At 39.0% G+C, this 23,392-nt stretch overlaps 1 protein-coding gene across 3 annotated transcripts in view; it reads right to left on the bottom strand.

Annotated features, from left to right (window-relative positions):
* Positions 1–235: 235 nt before the first annotated feature.
* TPD52 (tumor protein D52) overlaps positions 236–23,392 on the bottom strand; it is a 125,553-nt gene continuing 102,396 nt past the window's right edge. For 2 of the 3 annotated variants that reach the window (XM_071554301.1, XM_071554298.1), the window contains one exon: positions 236–529. In XM_071554301.1, the coding sequence (XP_071410402.1) occupies positions 376–529 (154 nt within the window). In that variant the 3' untranslated portion in view covers positions 236–375. Of the gene's footprint in view, positions 530–9,865; positions 9,991–23,392 lie in introns of those variants that run through there. The other variant, XM_071554300.1, reaches the window with a different exon arrangement.

Below are 23,392 nucleotides of genomic sequence, written 5' to 3'. Positions count from 1 at the left end.
AAACACTGCACTGGAATGAGCACCACAGTAAGAAGTTTTGGACTTCTTCCATGGAAATACAATGTCTTCAGATCAACATTCCTTTGGGACAGTATGATGAATTCTGGAATTCTTTACACAAGAATTACAAGAATATGCAAATATTCAATTTAATGTTACCTACAGAAGCTCAGTTTTATTTTTAAATCTAAAAGCAAAGAACTAGAAAGACAAGTCAATAAAAATGGAACAAGAATCAGGTGTGATGTATTTATTGTCTTTTTTTGATCTCATTTACTTAACTAAGTGGACAGAAAATTTTCATTTATTTCATGAGGAAACATTTCATTTGGGTCATTTGCTATAGACCACAAAGTTTATTTCTTTGCAGGAAATTTAATCCTTTTGCTTTGTTTGCTTGCTTTCTGCAAGCCCTAAAAGCACTGCATCAGCTTCCAGCAAGGTTGTATCAGTTGTTGCCCCCAAGAACCTGGACGTGAGTTCAAGATCCAGCAGTTTCAGGCGTACCCGGGTCCCTCTCTGATATTTTCTGTGAAGAAAAGGGGAAAGGGGAAAGATAGTAAGTTGTTTTAAGTCACAGTGCCTGCAGACCCAAAGTAGCAGCCTCATAGAAAACAACGTGCTGCAACAGAAGTCTAACATTGTTGTAATGCACCAGTGGGGACACACATTGTGTACCACTACAGAGCCAGTCTCTGCTGATACAATTCTGCCCATGGGAGAGCAGACACCACCAGCTCCCATTGTGGGAATGCAGGCTTGACAAAAAAGCAGTTCATTATATGGAAAACAGTTTGTGTCGTTCATAAAAATATTTTACTGTATTATCTGCTGTCGTGCAAACAATTATCTGCAGGATAACATATCATCAAAGGGGAGGACAAGTCATCATTAGATCACTGGTGACATTGCTATTACCAAAAAGTATAATGTCAGCTAACTATAGTTTATATTTCCAACCCTGGGCCTCAGGCAAGGGAACTTTTCTGTCTTATCCCCTCACCCAAAGAATGGGCATCATCTGCAAGTTTTTACTACATATAATTAAAAAAAAACCTCACAACTATTGTAATGAAACATTCTGCCTACAGGTTTGGTCATTTATTGTTTTATGCTTTTTTTTCCCCGTCTTTTTCCTTGCAAGTCAAAAGATATGAGCATTCAACATGTTTTTAAAACAGCCCCTGTGTTAAGATGGCCATGCCAAATTAGTGAAGATTTTTAAAACACTAGCATCTTTTATAATGTACCTGCAGAGCTACTGATCAAAGTCCAGCAAAAAAACTGAGAATTATTCTTCTTCTGAAAGCTCAAGTCATACTTTTTTATATTCCCTAGTCAACGCATAAAGAGCTGAAGATGCATCAAGCTTGACCACCTTGAGCAAAAACAAGTCAAAGTTTGAAACATTCTCCAGTTACTGACTGGAGAAAAGGGAACAGGGGAGTCTGGTTGCACTCATTTCCACCTTGCTCATTCTCACCTCCTGCTTGGGCAGACAATCTTCCCTGTCTGCAACTGTTTGCTAGCATGGAGGAAAATGGAATCAAGTTTCAACTTTCTTCAGCTCATCAAACCAAGATTCATTTGGAAAACGAAACACCTTGAGAGAAGATGCTGGACTCACATTCATGGTGGGGGTTTTTTCTGTTTTTTTTTCATTTTCTGTCAACGTTATCTTACATTCATTTCCCATGTCTCCTGGTTAATCCTGAGTAATATACTTGGTTATGGTCCAAACAACAAAGGAAGATCATTTGATACCTCCACTCTGAGGAGGTATCTGGGGTACATAGGTTACTTTGGTCTGCAAGGGTTCTGCCAACACTCCCAATGAATCCTGTGATGACCTGCATGAGTCCAGTGGAAATAACACACATTTTCTTAAAAAATAAAAGTGAAGGCCAAAATGCAAGTAACCACTGTTGCAGTGAAGAGTTCAGCACAGCTACAAAGACAGAGCACAGCTTATGTTTGGTTGTCACCTGAATGGCTGTGAAAGATCAATTCTGTCCCTTTCTCTGTGAAATATTTGCATCTCAAAACAGAACAGTTTCACAACTGGTGAGAACTACTCCTGCAACATTTCAGTGGAGTAAGACAAGAGCTAAACAAAATCAAAAGACAATGTGTAAGACCTTAAAATTGGATGGTATCTTGCAGGATTTGTTAGGCTTATTGAGAAGAGAGTTCCCTAAAGAAGTCAGGATGTTTGGGGGATAAGGAGGAAAAGGATGAGTAAAAGATCCTCACTGAAGAACCTTAAATGAAGATACCAGCAGACTAGAGATTTTAGCCATGTGGGTATAGGGAAAAAAAAATCTCAAAAGAAGTCTCTATAATGAACCAGACCTTCACCTTACTGACAGCTGCCGGCTAGATGGGTCGCCTTTGCATCCAAACATGAAGTTATACTGATCCCTAATAGTATTTTTGGCATAAATTATCATAATTTTCTGCCTTTATCAATAAGGGGGCAGTGGGAATAAGTTTCAAGAGAAGACAAAATAAGGAGAGAGGGAATCTGAGAGAAATGGTCTGTGGAAATGGAGAAGAGGGAGCAGAGACCTTGCAGTGAGAAAAAAGGCCTGGGAAGATAGGAAAGAAGGGATACATGGTAAAATGTGAAAAAAAGCACTGAAAAAACTGCAGGCAAATTGTGCAGAAATTTAGGAAACTATAGAGAGTAGAGTCATAGAAGAGGAAAAAAGTCTGTGAAGTAAGGACTGCATAAAACTATTACTGCCTGACTAACTAACTCAGATCTTTGAACTACAACATTCTGTGTTGCTTTAAAAAAGATTAACATGCTTTTAACCTAAAAAACCTTAAAACTAACACTAGTGATTCTGTAACAAATTTTAAAGATGAGCCATATCTACCTTTTACCTCTTTCCTTCCTTATACAGGAAAAGCAGCTCACCAATAACGTAAAGCAGAACAGGAAAACTGGTTTCAGTGTCAATCTTCTTCTACAGAAGATTGAACTGAATGAGGTTTAAACTGAATTAGAAGTTCTCTCTCTATCTGACAGCAGAGAGTGGGATAGACACTGAGGTCCATCTTTGTAACTCAAATACAAAGTATTACTTTCATCATGCATCAGTTCATATGGGGCTGGTTGCTAGACTACAGTGGTGTTTTGCAAGCGAATACATAAAACAAATTTTTTTCTAATCAAACCTTTAGAAGTGCTAGTTAAAAGCAGGAAACTCCATGAGGAAAATCTATACTTCTCATGATTAATGCATCTAATTTTATAACTAATAAATAAACTTAAGCATGACTCTCCCCATTTTAGCATTGCTCACTGTACAGTTTAAAGATAACTTTGCTCAAATTTCCAAACATGGGTTTATTATATATTTGCAATGTGAAATTCAAGCAATAGTATTTTCATGAAAAGAATCACAATCTTCAATGGTGCTTCTGTAACTCAAAACATATTCCAGATACTTTAATTGTACTTAATTAATAAAGAAGGTTTTCCAGTCACAGCACTTCTGCTTACAAAGAGATCCCAAAGAACATTTCCTCTTTGAGGAGTTGACACAATTGTCAATTTGTATGAATATAAACATTCAGGTTTGTGACAGATGTTCCCTACAGCTAAAACACTTTAGACTATGTGGATGATGTAGAAAAAGTAGAAACATGAACACACCATGCAGTTGTGGTCTATCCACCACATTTAGAGCAAGAGGAAATAATGGGTCGCTCTATGCATAATAATCATATTCTATCCATGAAGGTATTTATCCTTAAAACAGATAAAACTATACTATGGCTAAAGTAGAAGCTTGAAGCAGGACCCAGAAACAAAGCAGGCATTTTATTATTTTCCAGAATGGTGGCCTAGGAGACACAGGACACCAGTGTAAAAGGAAAGAAACCATCTACCTTCTCCATTTTGCAAAAGAATTTGCTTTATTTTTGACTAACAAGGCTGGTATTCAAGATCATCCTATCCAATCACCATCAGCAGGAACCATTAATCTTCACCCACACCCAAGCACTGTGTTTCTCAAGGATTCACATGTTTTCCTACCACTTCCTATTGTCAGGTAAGAGTATTAAATTCACAGAGACTTAGACAAAGGTGTTTAGTTGCATACATAAGTGGCAGGAAGAGTTTTATAGAACTTAAAAAAATATTTTGCAAAGAAGAATCAAAGTTTCAATCACATACATTGAATTTATTTACAATAGCTATGAATTTTACCCCTTTGGAAACACCAACTTTGAATGGAAGGACTCTGCCTAACATCCAGCTTCAGAGGTCAGAGCCCACCGGCTGCTGCTGCTGCTGAGCCATGAACCCTTTTCAGGCAAGTGCCAGTGAAGCACCCACTGAGGCACCCCTGGAAACCTTTGTTTGAACTTCGACCAAGGCTCAGTGGGCTCCAAAAAGCTTTCTCTAGTTTGAATGTGTGCATGCAAGCTTCTTTCCAACTCTTTTGGACTGGACAAAGCACTAGATACAAGGTATACCTTTCCTCAAACACCCACTTTCAGCAGATGACATTAAAATGGAGGCAACCCAAATAATTGCTTTAGTGCTCTTTGTAATTTTTGACCTGTCACGAAAAAGAATTAGTAAAGAAGCAAGATGAAAACCCTTCTTAATATTTTAACCATAAGTCTGTGCAACTGCACATCACCAATGTAGCACAGTATGGAGGAGAACAGAGTAAGCACACAGTACAGCCTTGCTAATGCTGCTAAAGAAATTTTAAAAGCAAATACAAAAATTACAGTTTATGTCCTCTTATTACGTTGAAAATAGGACCTTTTATCATTGCATGCAAATATCAAACTAATGAGTCTTAACTTACACAAAGCAGGCTTTGCTGAACACATGAGCAGCACAGCATGCACTTCCAAACTGAAGTAATTTGGAAGCTTCCTTGTGACTCAGTACGTCCCTTTTATTGCACTTTGGTCCTTATGCTAATCCTTTCACTTTTGCATTGAAGCTTTAAATCTTAATGGTAAATTAAAGGGTTCAGTGAAAAAACCCCAAAGTCTTCAGTCAAGATTTTACACTTGTCATTCTAAAAAAGTAAGTAATTTTACTATGTTCTCTTAAAATATATGAAGAAACAAAAATATTTTTACATAATAAAATTGGAGGGGAAGGATATGGAATTTTGTATTTCAGATCTTGGTAACTTTCAAGAATACTGGGGGGGAAATGTACTTAAGTCATTCCAGTTACAGAGAAAGGTTTACAGAGTTAACATGGAAAGTGATGAGCACGTAAAAACAGAGAGATTATAACTAAAAGTGGGAATCCCAATTATACCATTTTCTACCAAGAAAATGGGATTTTGTAGTTTTACAGGTGTGCAATTTCACATGCAAAGGAAGCATCCTTATTACTACATGGTGTTAAGAACTTTATTCAAACTCTAAATTACAGGTGTAGACATTAAAACATCCATTATTTTAAAATGCTTGTGATCACAAATTAGCAGCAGTCCTTTTTCTATTAAAACTACTCAAGTTACTAGTTTAAAATTGAAAGCAACAAAGCTTCTATTCTTGGAAACCATGCTACAAAAATAACAACACAATTACAGAAGTTGTTGAGTCTCACCAGGTCTTGGCTTGTACTTCCCACTCACTTCAAAAATGCATTCACAGATACCCTCTATTCTGTACTATAAAAATACATGACTGATATTTTAAGAGAAGTGGAATATTTTGTCTCTTATTCCCTCTACTTTGTTACTGGTTTTGAGTCTTCATTGCCTCCTTTTGGAATGATAACGTGTGCAATACAATGATGAATGAACTAGCTATAGCTATGGCTGGCTACAACTACTGTCACCCACTGTCAATTATTCTGTCCCATCTGTCCCACCCTCATAAGCATGCATTTATGAAGGCAGTAGGAAGGCAACTATTAATTTTTTTTTATTCCTATGCTGAGGGTGTCTTTCAGAGAATTTAATTTTAATTTTTTACATCTGTTTGCATCATTATTTTTTAATATCTCCCAAGACATTGTAAGTGATGGCTTTCAAAAACTGCAGTGGGAGGAACACCTGGATTATCTCCCACACAAAACTGATTAATATAAACCACTGCAAAGACAGGGTTAGAGTTGAGCAAATGCCATGAGAAGTCTTGGTATCTTTCATTTTTTCACTGTGAGAATTTCAAAGTGTATTTTTCAGATCTATTATTCAAGAGGCTTTGTTTCAGTGTCTTAACACAGTATAGAACAGTTTAAAAAAATCTTAGCTGTTTCATTTTCTTTCTTTTTTTTTTTAATTATGTGAAAGACATGACATTATCAACCGCAGAAAAAATACAACAGCAGCAAAGGTAGTGAAACAAACTGACCCACACTTTTTCTCCAGATTTTTTGTTCACCATTCTTACCACCATTCAAATCCACTCAAAATCACCCTGTGGCTCCTCATTAGTAGTACTGAAACCATGATGCATCCCAAGAAGCAAGCCCACCTCTAAATGACCCCAGCCAGTAGCGAAGCACTGCTGGGGTGGAATGGAGCTCTATGAAGAACAATTCAACTTGTTTCTCAAAAATGTGTTGAAGCATTCACAGATGCTGCCTGAGCCCACATTGGTCTCACCTTTAACAGCAAAGGGAGGCCCTATAGCTGTCTTAAGGAGCTACCCTGGCACAGATCTCTAAGATTTTTGTACAGGTCACCCTCTGATGTCCTACAGGGAAGGAGCTCCGCAAAAGCAACCACTTTCCAGAAACCCCTCATGGATTGCCAGTATACACAAAGTTCTTATTCAGCGGAAATATGGATGAAATTAGCAGATTGTTGTCAAGCTGAAGGCAGCGTAGGTCCACACAAATACCTGCATCTTGCTGAACTGGCTTTTCCAGTGAGGTGCACATTGCACATCTAGTGATGGGGGAATGACAATCCTGCAACCAGCAGCTCCAGACAGCACTCATAACACACACACACCCTCAGCATAAGGTCTTAGGCAATGCTGGGGCAAAAAGGCCAAATCCTTTTATGTTAGAGTGAGATGGCAGAAAGTGGTAACAGAAAGTTGGTGTGGATTCTGCACACAGCAGAACATTGGATGGTAAGAAAGACACTGGAAAAAGTGTTTTAGTGTAGTCTGCATTTCTTTAAAGGCTAGTAAAGAGGGGACAAAGAACACACATAAAATCAAATAACCATGTAGAGATCTGGATCTGTTATTAAAAAGACTAAGCTGTCTATAGAGAAAGAAAATACTTAGCAATTGAAAGGTGCTTAAATCTACTTGGGAAAAGCATGTAAGGTCAGGAAAACAAAGACCAACAAATGCAGATGAAAATGAAAATTTGTAAATAATACTGATGAACCACTATGAAAAAACTCCAAGCACCAAGACCTTTCAGCCATAGACAGCTTCAGCTGAAGAGATGTCAAAACAGATGTGCTAGTTCAGCTCAGGATAACCTGCTGAAATGTCATGTCTCATGATACACTGAAGTCCTGAGAGATGACCTGAAGGTCTCTTTTGGCTTAAATTTTATTCATCCATTATTTATTACCACAACATCCAGCCAATCAAATCAGGAAGGGATGCTCAAAATAGGATTTTTAAAACATCTCTGTTCTCTGCAATCAAACACGTCACAAAAAGTGCTCCAAGGTTGCTGGCTAGATACATTCTATTAGAAAATGCAATCTCACTTCTTGTGACTCATTAATCCATTGCCACTTCAGCTGTATCTGTTTCCTACTCAATTTGTTTTCCTCCTTCCTTGAACTAAGCAAGCAAACATGCTCTCATTTCTTCTGAGCATTCACCAGTTGTGACACCTGCTTAATAACTTTTCAGAATACTTTTGCTTCTTGCACTAAATCTATACTTTTACAAGAAAAAAGGCTAGACTGCCAGATAGAAGCACAGATCCAGGTACTCTGCTAGAGTAAAGCCTCTTCCAAGCTTCTTGGAAGCATTTAGCAGAATGCTGTAACACTGTGTGAAACCATCAGCTTAAACAACAGTCATTGTTATTTTGTGTTTTGGATCAACAGTGCATAAGCAGATCCTTTGGCAAACATCCTTAAAACCAACAGGTGCTTCATGCACTTGAGGAAGTCCAAAGCCAACCCCCACTTTGCACTGACCACAATCGAAAGTAGAAATTTGAAATGAATACCACAAAGAGTTTGGGGATATTAGCTAGATGCTGATGTGAAAAACAACTTGAAGCACTTGAATATTCCCCTGGCTAACTGGAGCTTACCTATGGACACTACGGGGAAAATAACTACTGAACAGACTGGTCTGAGCAGCAGAGCTGGGGGTCACCCATTGTTACAGGGTAAAATATCATCTCCATTTATGTTTATGGAGCTGTCCAAACCCATAACTTCTTGGTCAAGCCCTGTCAGCTTCATTCTGCAGGACCCAAGTGCAGGGACATTGTCACCCCATCCTATATGTCCACTGATGGCTATTGAAACAACTGGCAGCTGACGCAAAGTGGCACAGGTGTAGGTGAATGAGACATGTAAGTTTTCATTCATACAGCTAAGAGAAGGTAAATGCAAAGTCTGACAAGAATTGTTTTATAATTGTCACGGAAAAGCATCAAACAAACCATTGTGAAGTCACGTCAAGCTCTGCTATCACAATGATATCAATAATCAATGGCTTTTGGGTCTATGACAGAAAACCATACAGTCAAAGGTGCCAAATATTTAAATCTAATTCTGTTTCAGTATGGACACTTAAAGCCTCAGTAGAATGTCTTAGTTGTAAAAAGCTTCTAAAAAATAACACATCTACCTCAATTTTAACAAAACCCAAAATACCCAATATTTAATTCCTAGAACAGACAAAAATATCTTGCTGTAATTTTTGCTACAGTCTCTGCAATAATCAATTTGCATTCATTAAAACTTTTGGGACAGGATCATTTCCTTTTTAGAGAAGGAATACATAGAATAATCTATATTTTAAAATGAACTCCATATCACATCCAAGATGAATGCTGTAACCTTTTCTTCATGGCATAGTGAGGTAAGCTTTGACAAATGAAACTTGCAAGAGGTGGCTCCTGTCATCCAAGAACTTGTATCAGATATAGTTATGTCATCATACAATAATTTATGCCAGTTGCTTTCTCAGTCTATAATGTAAAGCATATCCTTTAAGAGGAAAATAAAAGAAATATGTGTCTTTAGTTCAAACTGTTATATTTTTTCCACTGTTTCTAACCACACAATGAACTCATTTGATTAAAATATTGCTTTGTAACTTATAAAATGCTAAAAAAATGAAGACTATATACTTAAAAATGTATTAAAAATTAGCCAATTATTTCACACAACACAAAAAAACCCCCACAGCCCTTCAGGATTATGGGCACCAGAAGCCAGGCAAACTGCTTAAAAGATAAAGGTGGCCAAGAGGAAAATAAAGAAAAAAGCAAATGCACATGAAGTATGCTCCAGCTCACACTCTTCTGTCCTTCTTTCCACAATTAATCACTATTGCAGTTACTATCCCTTCCCTTTCCCATGCTGTGACCTTGTCTCAGTCAGATACTTTTCATGCATATAGTCCTAAACCTTCAGCCCTCCACATTTCAAATGCCCTTTGCACAACACTGTTGTAGCTTTTTTCTTAATAGATGAGGTCTCAGCCTTACTCTCCTTCTATGCTTACTCTATCTTCCCTAATCATAACTCCGTTGATCTCTGTGTCTCCCTGGGATCTCTGAGCAGGCATTTCCAGTTTTCTGGTCCAAAACCACAAAAAAAACCTATTAGACATTTTTCTTGTTCTCTCTTACTTACTGCCTTCTCATTCATTCTAGTCATAGCCCATTCATCCATCCAATCTCATTCTCCTTTCAGTTTCTTACCCCATCGTAGTTTTCTCTTTCACTAGTACCAACTAAGTTCAATTGTCTTCTTTTTCTTGCCGTGCTTCCCAGTTTTCTCACTCAGCTGATTCCAGTATCCTTGCACCAGCCATTCTGGCAGGTCTCTTATAAGGAATTATAAATAGTAGGTTTTGATTAGAACGCTTTAATAATCCAGACATGCTTCTTAGCAAAATTCAAATCAGACTGCCCCTTACTGTCTGGGTAATGACATTAGCTATGGGAACAATGATAATGAATTTAAAAGCCTACCCATCTTTGGTGCTCAACTCTCAAGGCTGGTACAGCTTGGAGAAGCTGTCACACAGGAAAAACTTCAGCAAACCAGGATAATTCATGTACTGTCGTCAGGTTTTTGCAAACACATCTTCTAACCCTGCTCTGATGCTCCCATCCAGACTGATGGTAAGTACTGTCCCTGTCCTTTCTTTGTCTTTTAACTTCATCATAGCTATAAATTGGATTTATTCTTCTCTTGGGAGAGCTGGATGCAGAAGATGTGTGGGAAGGATAGAACGGCTATTCCAGTGGCAGTGAGCCATGATAACCATGCTAATGGAAGGACTGGCATATACAGGCAGACAGAAAATGGAGTTGTTGAACAGATGAAGCAGATACTTGAATTCTCAGTTGCACTGGAATCCAACAGCAGAGATGGGAAAGGTGCTAAAGATGGGGGAAGGTGGGGCACTAATGGTTTGGGGGCTCAGGGAGACCCCAACCATAGGAGTAGGCAGCGGGGTCTGAAGGACATACAGGTTGAGGAATACAACTTTGCAGAATGTGGGTGAGGTCTGTGGAGAATATTTTGTTGGTGAGAGTTGGTGATCTTGAATGAAAAGGAGGAAGAACTGCATGGGACTCGGACAAGAGGAGTTGGAGGTACCATATGGTTCCCCTTCCCAAAGGGCTTCTGAAGAGCACAAGACTCTTCCCTTAACTCCCTATTTCCATGTCTTTCCCCAACTCTCCTTTTGGCTGTTGGTGCCTACAAAAGCACTGCCCGTCACATCTGCCCTCTGGCTTGCTCAGTCACTCTCACTGTTTAACTGTAGCAAAAGTCAAGTCAAATTTACGTAACAGTTGGTCTGTAAGATCCAGCATTGCTCAGACAACTGCAAGGCACTCAGCTAAACATGTTAGCTAAAAATGTCTGACAGTACCAACACTACGGTCTGAAAAAGCTTAAAGAGGATAAAACGGGATCTGGCAGGGGAAAAGTCCCCCTTTAACAACAGATTATAAATCTAACTATTTCCAGTGCATACAATTCATCTTGAAGCATCAGTGAGTGTGCCATACCACAGAACCTTACCCAATATTTTAAGGTATGCCAAATAATACTTCTTGAAGTTTCAATTTCTTGTTAGTGCCCATTTATCTGAATGCCTCAAGAATAATATCAGCTACTTGCATTATGAATGAACAATATGGACAAATACTGAACAGACTTTTTGAAGAAAAGAGTTCATGGTGCTCCTGTAACAGGGACATTTTCAGATTTGGTCAGGAACAATTCTTTGTAAGCTAACACTTGCACTATTCATTCCAATGGCTTTTTGCATTTAATAAAAGTCTATTCAGAGACAACACAAAAATCTTACAGGCGAGAGGCGCCTTAAAAATGCAACTGGTTTGACACTGTCAGTTTGATTTTCAAGAACTGGCAAGGAAGAGTGTGAAGCATGAGGAAGCCTCATTTCTCTGCAGAATCCCATGCACCTGCCTTTGAGAAAACCAAATATTCGATGGTTTCACTTTCTCCTAAAAAACTCTAATATTAATAAATCTTAACCAGAGTCAGAAAAGGAACAGTTTTCAGATGCATTTCAGGTGTGTTTCATGAAACATATGAAACAGATGAGGAAAACATATAAAGAATATCCATGAAAACATGGTGGGTTTAGGCAAGGAGGAACCAGTGAGACAGGTCACTTAGCAAGTCTGGTAACCTGTTGCACACAGTGCTGTCAGGAGCAAGCTCAGATTGCTAAAGGCAAGTTTAAGAAATACTAAATGTAGGGGAAAACCATCTAAAAGAGCACGAAACAAGGTATTAACAGATACTACTAAGATATTAGAAATTACAAAGTCAACCTAATGCTGTAATGCTTGAAGTTAAGGAAATACGGACTATCACTGAATAGAACTATCAAAAGGAACTTAGAAGGAATTAAGAAAATTTAGTTTTGGAGGCAATAAAGAAGAAACAAACAGTTGGTCTTGAAAGAGACAGGAAGGAGAAATGGCAGTTGCAGGTTGGAAGTAGACAAGGAGGGGCCTCCAGGGAAAGCTGAGAAAGAGACCGTGCTGCTAGATACTGCAGCAGAATGTCCTGGGTCCCTAAAACCAAAGGCAGCAGGAGGGTAGAAAGCATTTCCAAAGGGAATTCTGTTTAGGGGACATGCTCACAATTTTAAAAGGGTGAATGAAAGAAGAGGGAACAGATTACTATCTATGCGATTCAGTGAAATCAGAAAGACAAAAAAGAAACAGGTCTCAGGGAAGAAAAACACTTATTTAAGAATAGTAAAAAATAGGTGTATTCATGATAGCAGATCTGCATCCAGTATGTGGAGTACACCTGGAAATGAACTAGCAGCAACTGTCCTGACATTGTACAAGGAGAAGAGGCACCTTCCTGACCTATTTGTTTGGCTTATGCCTTCTATAACCACTTTATTCTCTTGTGGTCAATACAGAATAGAGAATTAAACACAACACATAAATACGGACAGAAAAAAATGTATCAAATAAGGCTGTGGTACTTTTTTTTCCTAGATGTGGAATGATGAAAGCTCTACAGAAAATTAAATCATTACATCTTTCTCCACAGTGAAGAAACTAGAGATAGATAAAAATACCTGGGGAAAGAAAGAATAGAGTTTCTGTCATCACAGGAAAAAACTGAGAAATAAAATATTTAATGGTTATTATACAGTCAGTTAAGTTTCCCATCTACAGTCTCACTTCCGAATTCTCCCCAGAAGCAGCTTCTTCAAGGAATTTTTCATCTATAAACTCTTTCTTGAGCCATTTTGAAATGTAGCCATATCCCACTTTCTCTAGCTTAAACCGTGCAGTCTTTCAACTGATCTATATAGGCAGACCTTTCATATAAGAACATATTACAGGGGTATCAAACTGCCAGCCATAAGAGCTAAAATCATGATAAAATCCCTGCGTATTTCAAGAATAGAGATAAAAAATAATGTGATATGAACAAAAGAAACTTAATCTAGACCATCAGCTTCCAAATCTTTCTCTTGCTTGGTACCATCAACAACAGAAAAGCCGGATTTAGAGCTTTAGATTGGCAACATCTTCAACTGTGCCCAAAGAAGAACCATGTTCTCTGGCAGGCTGTAGCGAAAGAAACTATTTGAATGGGTTACAGTCTTTCCTGTGTAAAAGTTCAGTCAAACACTTCATGCTACTGGTTTCTAATATTAAATAGAAGTTAATTTTAAAATTTTAAGCTGTTTTCATAGATATTTTATAAAGAAAAGCCAGAACAGATGTCCTAAAAGTAATTTAGAAGGCACGTATCACACCAAATCTTTGTAACACTAATAAATGAAGAACTGAAAGTACAACAGCTCCATCTTCACAGCCAGACCACTTTCATTAGTGCACCACATGCAGCTGTAAGGCTTGTCCTCAATGCAGCAGAACTGCTGCAGATGTCTGGGACAAGTCCCATGACCATCCAAACTATGCCAATCATACCTTGTGTGACTGCTTGCCAAGGAAAGGGTGTTATTAGCCAGGCTTGGCTCAAACAATTCACTGCCCACAAAGCTACTTTAATGTACTGTCTCTACTGGGGAAAAAACACAGTAATCCAACAATACATTACGATACTTTCCCATCACTGCAGCAATTCCCACCACAGGCAACACTTTGTCTCCAACAAAGAAGCCTCACATTCTGAGCCTGCAAAAAAACCTATCCATACTGTAGGGATGCCAAGAGGAACATCTGTGTGCTCAGAAGGACAGAAAACTGGCTTTTTGTGTGTGTGTGTGCGTGTGTGTGTGCGTGTGTGTGCCTGGGTGAAAGAGACGGGGGTGGGGAGCTCACAGACAATAGCTTGTGTGACTGCCTGGTAAGGAAATGTTCTTTCATTCCCTTCCTCCTTCCTTTAATTTATTTTTTAATCTGAACAAGGGAGTCAAACAGCCACAGCAGCTATCAACTACTTCCCCAAGCCCCATGAAAAGGGTTAAATTTCTCCCACATCACTAGTTTTAGCCTGGATTTATTTTTATTAAAAGCAATTTCTTTAGGCATTAAAAACATACATCTACTTTTCATTAAATTGTATGAGGATTCTGGGTCTACTTGTCCACTTATCACAAATTATTATAACTAATAATGAAGTTCATCAAATGCTGAACTACAGACAGTAACATGTCTCCTACAAGATGGATACATTCATGGGCTTTGATTTTGAACCAAGTAAAGTTTAAAAATGAGGAAAACATAATCAGATAAAAAAGTACAAATATTGCTGCCTTTCTGAATTGTTGGGTCAGTCACTTGGAGAGCAGCATCAAAAATGTGAACCACGAACTTGCACTACCATAAAATTAATGCTGTAAAGCAATGAAAACCAGTCTAATAAAGGCAAATTGTTACAGAAAGCCCCTCTACAGAGGGCTTACCAATAAGCATTTATATTTTGTTTTTATAGGACCTACTTAATCTGCTATTCAAATAATCCAGTAATTCTTTAGTGATGGATTGGTGGCACTGTCCTGGCCCAGTCATGCTTAAATACGGTCAAGTTCCTGGCTATATGTAAAAGTCAGAAGAAACTGTACTGTTTTGCTCCTGGAGCTATGTCTACTAATGCCACAGTCTCCTTTCTTCCTGCCCATTCTCCAGCTGCTCCATCCCACCACGTGTGGTGCCATCTAATCACCTGACAGAGACCTTTAACTCGAACTTCCTCATTCCTCATCTTTAATGCCAGCACCTCCAAAACTGGGAACAAGTGGCCACAGAATCAATTAGCAGCAACCTATCTGTTTTCCCAAATATTTCTAACTCTTTCACCAATGGTCTGAAATTACATTCCCTTCATTCTGGGGAAAACGGAGCCAGGAGATACAAATCTGGAATAAAACTAAGCCTTTCAATCCTCCTCTCAAAATCCTTCCTTGCTGGGAATACGCTTCAGCCAAACACGCAGGTTTTAACATAGCTGTTGCACTTGAGACAAAGAATATTACATTTTCTGCTCACAGTATGGAGTGTTATCTTAGTCTGCCTCCTCCAGAGAGGAAATTGAGTTACAGGAGCTCCTACAGCTCCTGCCCACAAGGAAAGGGAATAAAACAGCTCTGTCATCTGGGAGAGATGTCCACAGCATTTTACTCTGGATTTGGAAATATCAGTCCAGCACTTACACTTTAGAAGACTCAGTTCAGAGAGGAATGAGCTCAGGTGTGCAGGGTTCAGGTCTGGAAGGGCTCCCTGGGTGTGGAAGCAGTCCAAGCACCTCTGCTGGGCAGATCTTCACTACCAAACCATGCAGATCTAAACTGCTTCTTTATGAATGTACCACATTCCCATTTTACTCTTCCTATTTTCCTCCAAACCTTAGGCACTTAATTGGAATTCCCCATGTAACTTCCTTCACTACCTGCTGCCCTTCTCCTTATCACCATTTGAATTTTCTCTAGCCTGTGTCACAAGATACATTCAGAGAGAACATTTCTCCTAGGCAATACTCACATCAACTCCTAGAACACCTTGGCCTTTATCCAGCATTCCTGACCTGAAGGAGAGAAGCTATTAAGACACTCTCTCCTTTTCTCTCTGTTGCCTACCACTGCTGTATGTTCTACACCCAAGCCTTGACAATATGCAAAAAACATTCAAACTCTGTATCACGATGTCCTTAATTCATCACTGCCGTTCCTTTGTAGTGCCTCCAAGTCCTGATCTTCAAGTCCTGCTGCTATATTGCTCACTGTTACATTGCTCACTACTTAAGAAAATAAAAGCCCCCATCTCCTTTGTGTGCAGTAATTCTGCAAGGGTCTTCACTTGTTCAATCAGAATTTACTTCACTGTAGTTCTGAAAATTTTTCCCCAAATTATGTGCAAAATCACAGGAACAGACATCAAGTCCCCTTCCAGTTTTTCTTTTATGTGTAAAAGATTCTACTAAACATTAATGTTTATATTTTTAAAAATCACTGAAAAGATATTTCAAGATTCCAAAGATTTCAAAAACTTGCAAGATGCACTATGCCTTTTTATAGACACAGGAAACCATTCTACAGCAAACTGTAATCAGGTGTCTGGTATGTTCACCTTTAGTTTCTGACAAGTAAGAATGAGTTTTGTATTTTAATAGGTTTGGAAGCTGTTCTGGAATAGTAAACTAAATACATTCTGCCAGTGAATTACTGCAGGCTTAGAGTGGTGGCACACATGAATGAAACAGACTGGTTTTGGAAATATTTGCAAAGAAGCCTAGCACATCAATACATCACCCTTCTATACAATTCTCCAATCACACACCTTTTTGTTTTCCACTTTTAACCTTTTACTCTGTTTTTCTTTTCCCAAACTGCCTTGAAAAATCTCATGGCTTAATTTACCAAGCCCTATCTCCTAAGAACTGTGCTGTAGAGCTGTGGTGGAGACTGTGCAGGCACTGCCCTTTTTGCAGTAAATTATCTCAACAGAGCTGAACAAGAAAGTTGCACCCATTTGCCATTTTAATTTTGTTCGGCCCTGTATGTAAAGGGATGTCGGAGTCTGTGAAGCTGGGACTGCCTGGTTATACTCACCCAGCACAAACCCGACCTGCCGAAAAGGCAGCCTGGGCCTTCTCCCTTCAACCCCACCTTACCACTCCCGATGCTCTCCTCATGACAGGGCAAGCTCTGGCTGCCAACCTGATGGGGAAGTGGACCCATCTGAAGACTAATAAATTTTAAAAAAACCCAAACCATGCAGTTTTCTTATGTATCAGCTCCCTGACCCAGCTCTAAACAGAGCTGCACAAGGAAGATGGCCAGTGCAAGAGGCTGAGGATAACACCACCACAGACTGCCTGCTTCTGCTCACAGCAGAAGACGAGGCAATAAAACACATTTGGGACCCCTCCATTCCTCTATCCACTGCTAACTGAGATCAAAGAGAACTAGTAAGATGAAGAATAGGACAACAGACAACAAGCTTTGCCAACATTGGAGGGATGTCATTAAAGCAAAGGAAAGGCAATGGACTACTCACAGTTTATAAGCCTGGAATAAAATGGGCACCCAAAACATTAGAAACTAGTCCTGCAGTAAAGGTAGTCTTCAGTTTAAATGGCAACTTTATACTAAAGATTCAGTAAAATTAATAATACAAAGAACAGTTTTGTCTTAATCAATCTTCAAATAACCTTTGGCACTGAAAATGAACCTGGTCATCACTTCCATCTGTCTCAGAAGCTGGAGATTGTGGTTATATTTGTTAGCAAAAGCAAGAGAGATCTCAAGACTGTTTTCATACTTTTCACTTGTTAGTCTTTCTGTTTATCATCCAAGAATTCCAGCACCTGCTATTGCTTACCTACTGGTGGAGCACAGTAAGACCCAATTAATCATGGTAACAAAATCCTACTCTCGTTTGTGAGTAAAACTAATTGTAGTACACTATTTCTTTTCCATCACCTTAGAAGGTGCCTTGCAGCTTTCCCACAGTATCAAGTTCCCCATACATGCGCGCACACAGAGCAGCTAGGTGATGACTCATTCCAGCTTAACCTACCTTTTCAAACAAACTCCTCCAAACAATGTATTATCTGCATTTTAAATGGGGGGTGAAATTCTACCACTCTCACTATAAAAGGGACAGGGAGGTTTATTGTACTCCACAACAGATTTAAGGAAAGTATTGACAGTCAAAGCAATCTGTAATACTCCTGGGGCGGAAACAATCATTCTGAAAGTTCTCCCACATAGGGAAAAGGAAAAACTACACATAAACGATTTTGCTTATTAATGTGTCAATTCCATTAAAATGTTATCAACTCTGAAAGGATTTCCTTGTGCATTTTAAAATACTATGTCTGCAGTAAATCACTTTTGAAGCCTATGGTGTTAGTTATAATATTAATGACTACACAAGGCAAACCAGGCATTTTCATACAGGTCAAATTCAGTTTCTCTTATACCCAGGGACAAGCTCAGATTCCATGGGTGATAAAACACCCACAGAGCCCAGAGTATGGCTGAGCACCAAGAGGCAGGTACGGGTTTATGTTGCTACGGGACTGAACATCAGTACCTGCTCACCTGCAGAAATGTAACCTGTAGCCAGGACACACCATGTCAGTCCTTCCACAGAGAGAGTCACCTCCAGCACTGTTAATCCCCACCACACTGCAATGCTTATGGACCCAAACCTTAAACTGAATGCCAGCAAGGCTGACAGTACTTCAGATTCTTGTTTATCTAACAAGTTCTTACAGCAAGTTGCACTTTCACCCTTTCAGGCCCTGTCTTGGCCACATCTCACACCGTCCCATGTCTGCATTAGCTCTGACTACAAAGTGAACTATCAGAAACTTAGAAGAAAGTGTGATGGTTAAAGTGAAGTTATTCAACCCCTGTGCTGATGGGTGCACAACAACTAACACACAAGAAAAATATGACAGTCAAGAAGTCACTATTTATTCTGCATGGTGGGGATGGTCCCGTTGTGTAAAGGAGAGCACTCTGGACTGTGAATCCCAAGGACCTGAGTTCGAGTCTCAGTGGGACCATCCCCTGGCAGTTGAATGCCTCCCTGCCATCCCATCCCATCAGATCTCGGATGCTCAGCAGGGTCAGCCACGGCTAGTACTGGGTGCTGTGACAGTCCCGAGGACTTCCCTGTCACTGTCCAAGCTCGCTCGGCCGTGGCAGATGGACCTCAGGACCTAAACGGTGGGGCCAGTTCTGCGCACGCTGTGCCTCACCTAAAACATCCACTGTGCAGGTTGCACACCCATGTGGGGAGAGCCCTGCCCAAATCTGCGTTCATGAAGTCTGGCCATACACACATACATACATTCCGCATGGTAAATAAAAAGTCTTAAATGGAAATGCTTAAATATTTGATTTAACCTTCCTTTTACAATACCTGATAAATTGTTTAGTCTCTCATCAATGGGCAGAACAGTTTCGATCAAATCAAATCAACCCAGTAATATGGCATGACAAAACAGGAATAATTAATTAAACCTTAAAATACCACTTTTTGCATAGGAATAATTTTAATATATTAAATGTACTTAACACCCAATAAAACAGCAAGTAAATGCAAAATTGATGTCTTTGCTTCATCAACTGCAGCGAAAATCAGAAAGCAGATGCAGAAATTTTACAATTCAGCTAGCACTGCAATTACTGTCAGTCAGGATTTGGAAATCCCTGTCAGGAGATTTAGATATGTCTGTGCATGGGATTTCTCTGCCCCAAGACCAATTTTTGTGGCCAAGAGATGCAGCAGCATCATTTCTGAATGGCAGTAGGGGACCAGCCACTGCAGAGCTGAGGTAATGGCAGGACAGCAACTGCTGCAAACTCACTGCTGCAACAGCGACAACAAAGTGGCTCTGGAAAGTCCAAAGGTTCCCTTTTGCTACGTGACCCGTTCATTCCTCACACTCCTGTTCTGTAATGGTATAGAGAACAGATTTAGCTCCAAATAATTATTTCAGTGATTTTCTTCCAGCTTTATCAGGCACAATTCCAAAGTTTCAGCCTTACTTAAGAAACCAAATTAGTTTTGCTGGACGGACTGAAGAACAGATGGAGGAAGTGTATACTGAATGTCCCTGGAATACTATCATCGTAGTCTGCATGTCAAATACATGCTCATCCATCTTTGTGATGTAAAAAGAACAGTTCATAACACTTCTGTCATTTGACATTGCAGTACAAGCACCACTCTGACTACAGTGTACATTTTATGTTCATACATAACAATTGTGGAGGTAACAATGAACTAAAAATTTCTGGTATTTTGTAGATTTTTGTATAAAGTATCAAATAAAAACCCAACAAAAAATTGAGGACTAACTAAATTAAAGAATTTAATATTCAAACATCTGGGGTTTATCCTTGGTTCATGCTGGGGATGTTCCAAAATATAAGTTTCACAGCAAACTGCTTTGCACAGTAATTGTGTTGGTTGTGCAGTAACATACAGATTAGCAGTTTGAGATCAAACACGAGGATCTAAACTGCATTCTCAAAAACACTGCAAATATTTAGATTTTTCAGAGTAGCAGTGTATTAGTCAGCGTGCTAGTCTTAAAAATGCCATCCTCCAACATATGGAAGTGTACTGTAACTCAAGAGTGTATCATTGTAAGTGATAGGAAAAAAATAACTAAGCTAGTACCTCTTCAGCACTTTCAACACTAATTTCTTGATTTTTATATCTAAAGAGGTTCTATGAAATGACTAATTGATACATCTGATGATAACAAGATACCTTCTTAAAGAGTTTCCCTTTCAGGCATCAACTGGTTTGTGCATGTGTGCACATGCAAGTATTCAAGGAATGACAGATTTTAATTAAACCATAGGATGTATGTGTAGGCTGGTACCAGATACTGCTCTGTGACCGTGATATTGGCTGCTCACGCGTTTTTCATTTTTCTCCCTAACATTTTCTAGCTCGAACAGAAAATAATCTAGGTACAAAGCTGTAAGTAGTATTCATTCTTCAACAAGAAACACTTTTCTTCATGGTACAAATGAGAAAAAATAGGAAATTGGAGGGCCAGAAGTGGAGAAGCCACAACAACGGTTTATTTGTTGCTAAATAGTGGAAGCCCTTGGTGAGCCAGACCATACATATTTACTCAAGTTACAAAGCCTGATAATAAATCAATTTACAGAGAAGGTCTTATGATTGACCACCTCAGCTTCTTCCAGCAATTATCAAGCACATGGAAACAAATGAGAGCTGACTGAAATTAGCTGACAAAATCAAACTGAGGTGGCAAAATCAATCCTGGGTAATAGTTGTATTAGTAATTCAGCCAAATGCTTCTCTGTCTCACTCCTAATTATTTCATGGTCATTTACAAAAGAAGTTGAGCAGATTACTTTGAGATTGTATTGATGAGGATTTCTCCTTCATTAGGGTCACTTAAAGGGCAACATTGAATCTTGGAAAACAGACAGTATTTTACATGTAGCACACATAAATATTTATTTCAGGAATTTTGAAGTGCTTACTGCAACTACTGTTTTGAAATACTGGATTTTCTACTGTACTTGCCTTGAAGTGTCTCAAAAGCAAGTCTTCTTTAATGACCAGCTACTTTCTAAATACTTGACCAAAATCAGTGAAATTAAAGATGAGAGGAGACATCAAGTCTTACCTTTTGCACTAAAGGATGCTAGCCCTGACAAAAACTTGTCTAACTTGTTTTTAAGAAACTTCTATGAAGAAAAGTTTCCTAAAACAGGCCCTAGATAAACTGTCTGACAGTTTCACCACCCTAACAGCTGAACTTGTTTACCAAATATATAAGCTAATTGTCTAAGTTAATTGTCTAAACCCAGCCAACTTTTCATTGTTCTTCCTCCAGCAAAGATCAAAAGATACAATGAATCACTTTCTATACTAGAAATAGGATTTGAATACATGCACTAATTATGTTCATATTGAAATGATTAAAAAAGAAATTATGAAATAAAATTCCTTTAATACTTTGTTAGTTCTGGTATTTATGACATGAAGGAAAGCTGTAAGAAAGTTAAGGTGGCAAAAAAGCTTTCAAAATCTAAGATGAAAATGAAGTTTCTCCAACATTCACAATTCAGTCCCTTAGGTAAACATTACAGTTTTATTCAGCATCACTGATTTTACTGATATAGGGAGCATAGCACAGAACAGAAAGAGGAGCCTAACTTTTCTAAATCCCAGTCAGTTTTCTCTGCCTCCTCTGAGAATCATAGAATCGATTGGGTTGGAAGAGACCTCTGAGATCATCAAGTCCAACCCTTGGTCCAACTCCAGTCCATTTACCAGATCATGGCACTCAGTGCCACATCCAATCTCAGTTTAAAAACCTCCAGGGATGGTGAATCCACCACCTCTCTGGGCAGCCCATTCCAATGCCTGATTACTCTCTCAATAAAGAATTTTTTTCTGATATCCAACTTAAATTTCCCCTGGCAGAGCTTAAGCCCGTGCCCCCTTGTCCTATTGCTGAGTGCCTGGGAGAAGAGACCAACGCCCACCTGGCTAGAACTTCCCTTCAGGTAGTTATAGACAGTGATGAGGTCATCATCAGCATTAGTACTAGTTGTTACTCTTAGCACCTGCAGAAATCACCTAACCAAGCTATTATCCAACACAAAAAATGACACTTGATTCTCTAATCATACAACCGACATAGTGATCAAGGGACTGTGAAACACAAATCACTCTTTTTCTATCCAGGAGAAATAAAACAAGATGAAGTCTAGAAATCACCATTTCTCCCTGGCTACTATCCACCTCCCTCACTGAGCTGTAGGACACTCAGTTGCTTGTAGTTTGGGAGAAGAACCAGCAGACACTGAAAATAACTGAGCTGTCCGTAGATGACCATTGCTCGGAGAAGGTGATGCACTCAAAAGATCCTCACCAGTAGTGCTTATGAAATCTGTGCGCGTGTGTGTGTGTGAACACCTACTACCTTAGCTCAGTCTCTACTGATTATCCAGCAAGTAGCATGAGGCACCTCTGCAATGAAGGTCACCCCTGTCAAATTTCAAGGTTTTGCCCAGAAGAAGGGCAGGATAACACTTCATAAAAAAACACAATGTACTTCCAGAAATGCTTGACATATTTCTGTAGCACAGGAAGTAAAATAAACATCCAACACACTTAAGGAAAAATAATGATGGATAATTTAATTCCAATTATTCAAAATCTGGCAGTATTCAGCATGACAAGTAACAGGAGATATAAATCACAGTGGTGCATGAGGCAAGCTCACTTAGGTAGCACCACAATCACTTTTGCCTACACAGTACAAACACATGTATACATTTAACAATTGCTTGCTAATAACAAACTGCCTTAAAGATTTGCTTTGCTATGGGAACAACCACTCCACATAAAAAGAACCTCATTTGTATATCAAAGGAGAAATTACACTCCATAATAATGTTTCTTTGAATTGGCACCTTAAAAAAGTATTGGACAAACATAGCTTTTGGTCTGAAGACTTTTGAAGGGAGAATTGATTTTCACTATAGCCAAATAACCAAAACAAAACAAAACCACTTGCACTGTACATACTGCAAATATCATAGGAAAGAACTGAAACTAATTTTAAGCATGTGGTGTGAGGTGGTGGGTGTGAAAAACAGGAAGACTACTACTTACACGTACTCCAAAACCTCTTAGCAACATCAAAGGAAAAGCATGCCACATTCTCCAAAGAGGTGTTTGTTTACACTCCAAGTGCAGCTCATGGTGCGCAGGACTCCCAATTCCATG

This window comes from Pithys albifrons, chromosome 4, assembly GCF_047495875.1.
Source record: "Pithys albifrons albifrons isolate INPA30051 chromosome 4, PitAlb_v1, whole genome shotgun sequence".
Taxonomy (NCBI): Eukaryota; Metazoa; Chordata; class Aves; order Passeriformes; family Thamnophilidae; genus Pithys; species Pithys albifrons.
Note: the sequence above shows the minus strand (reverse complement) of the source record. Positions and strands in the feature narration are given on the sequence as shown.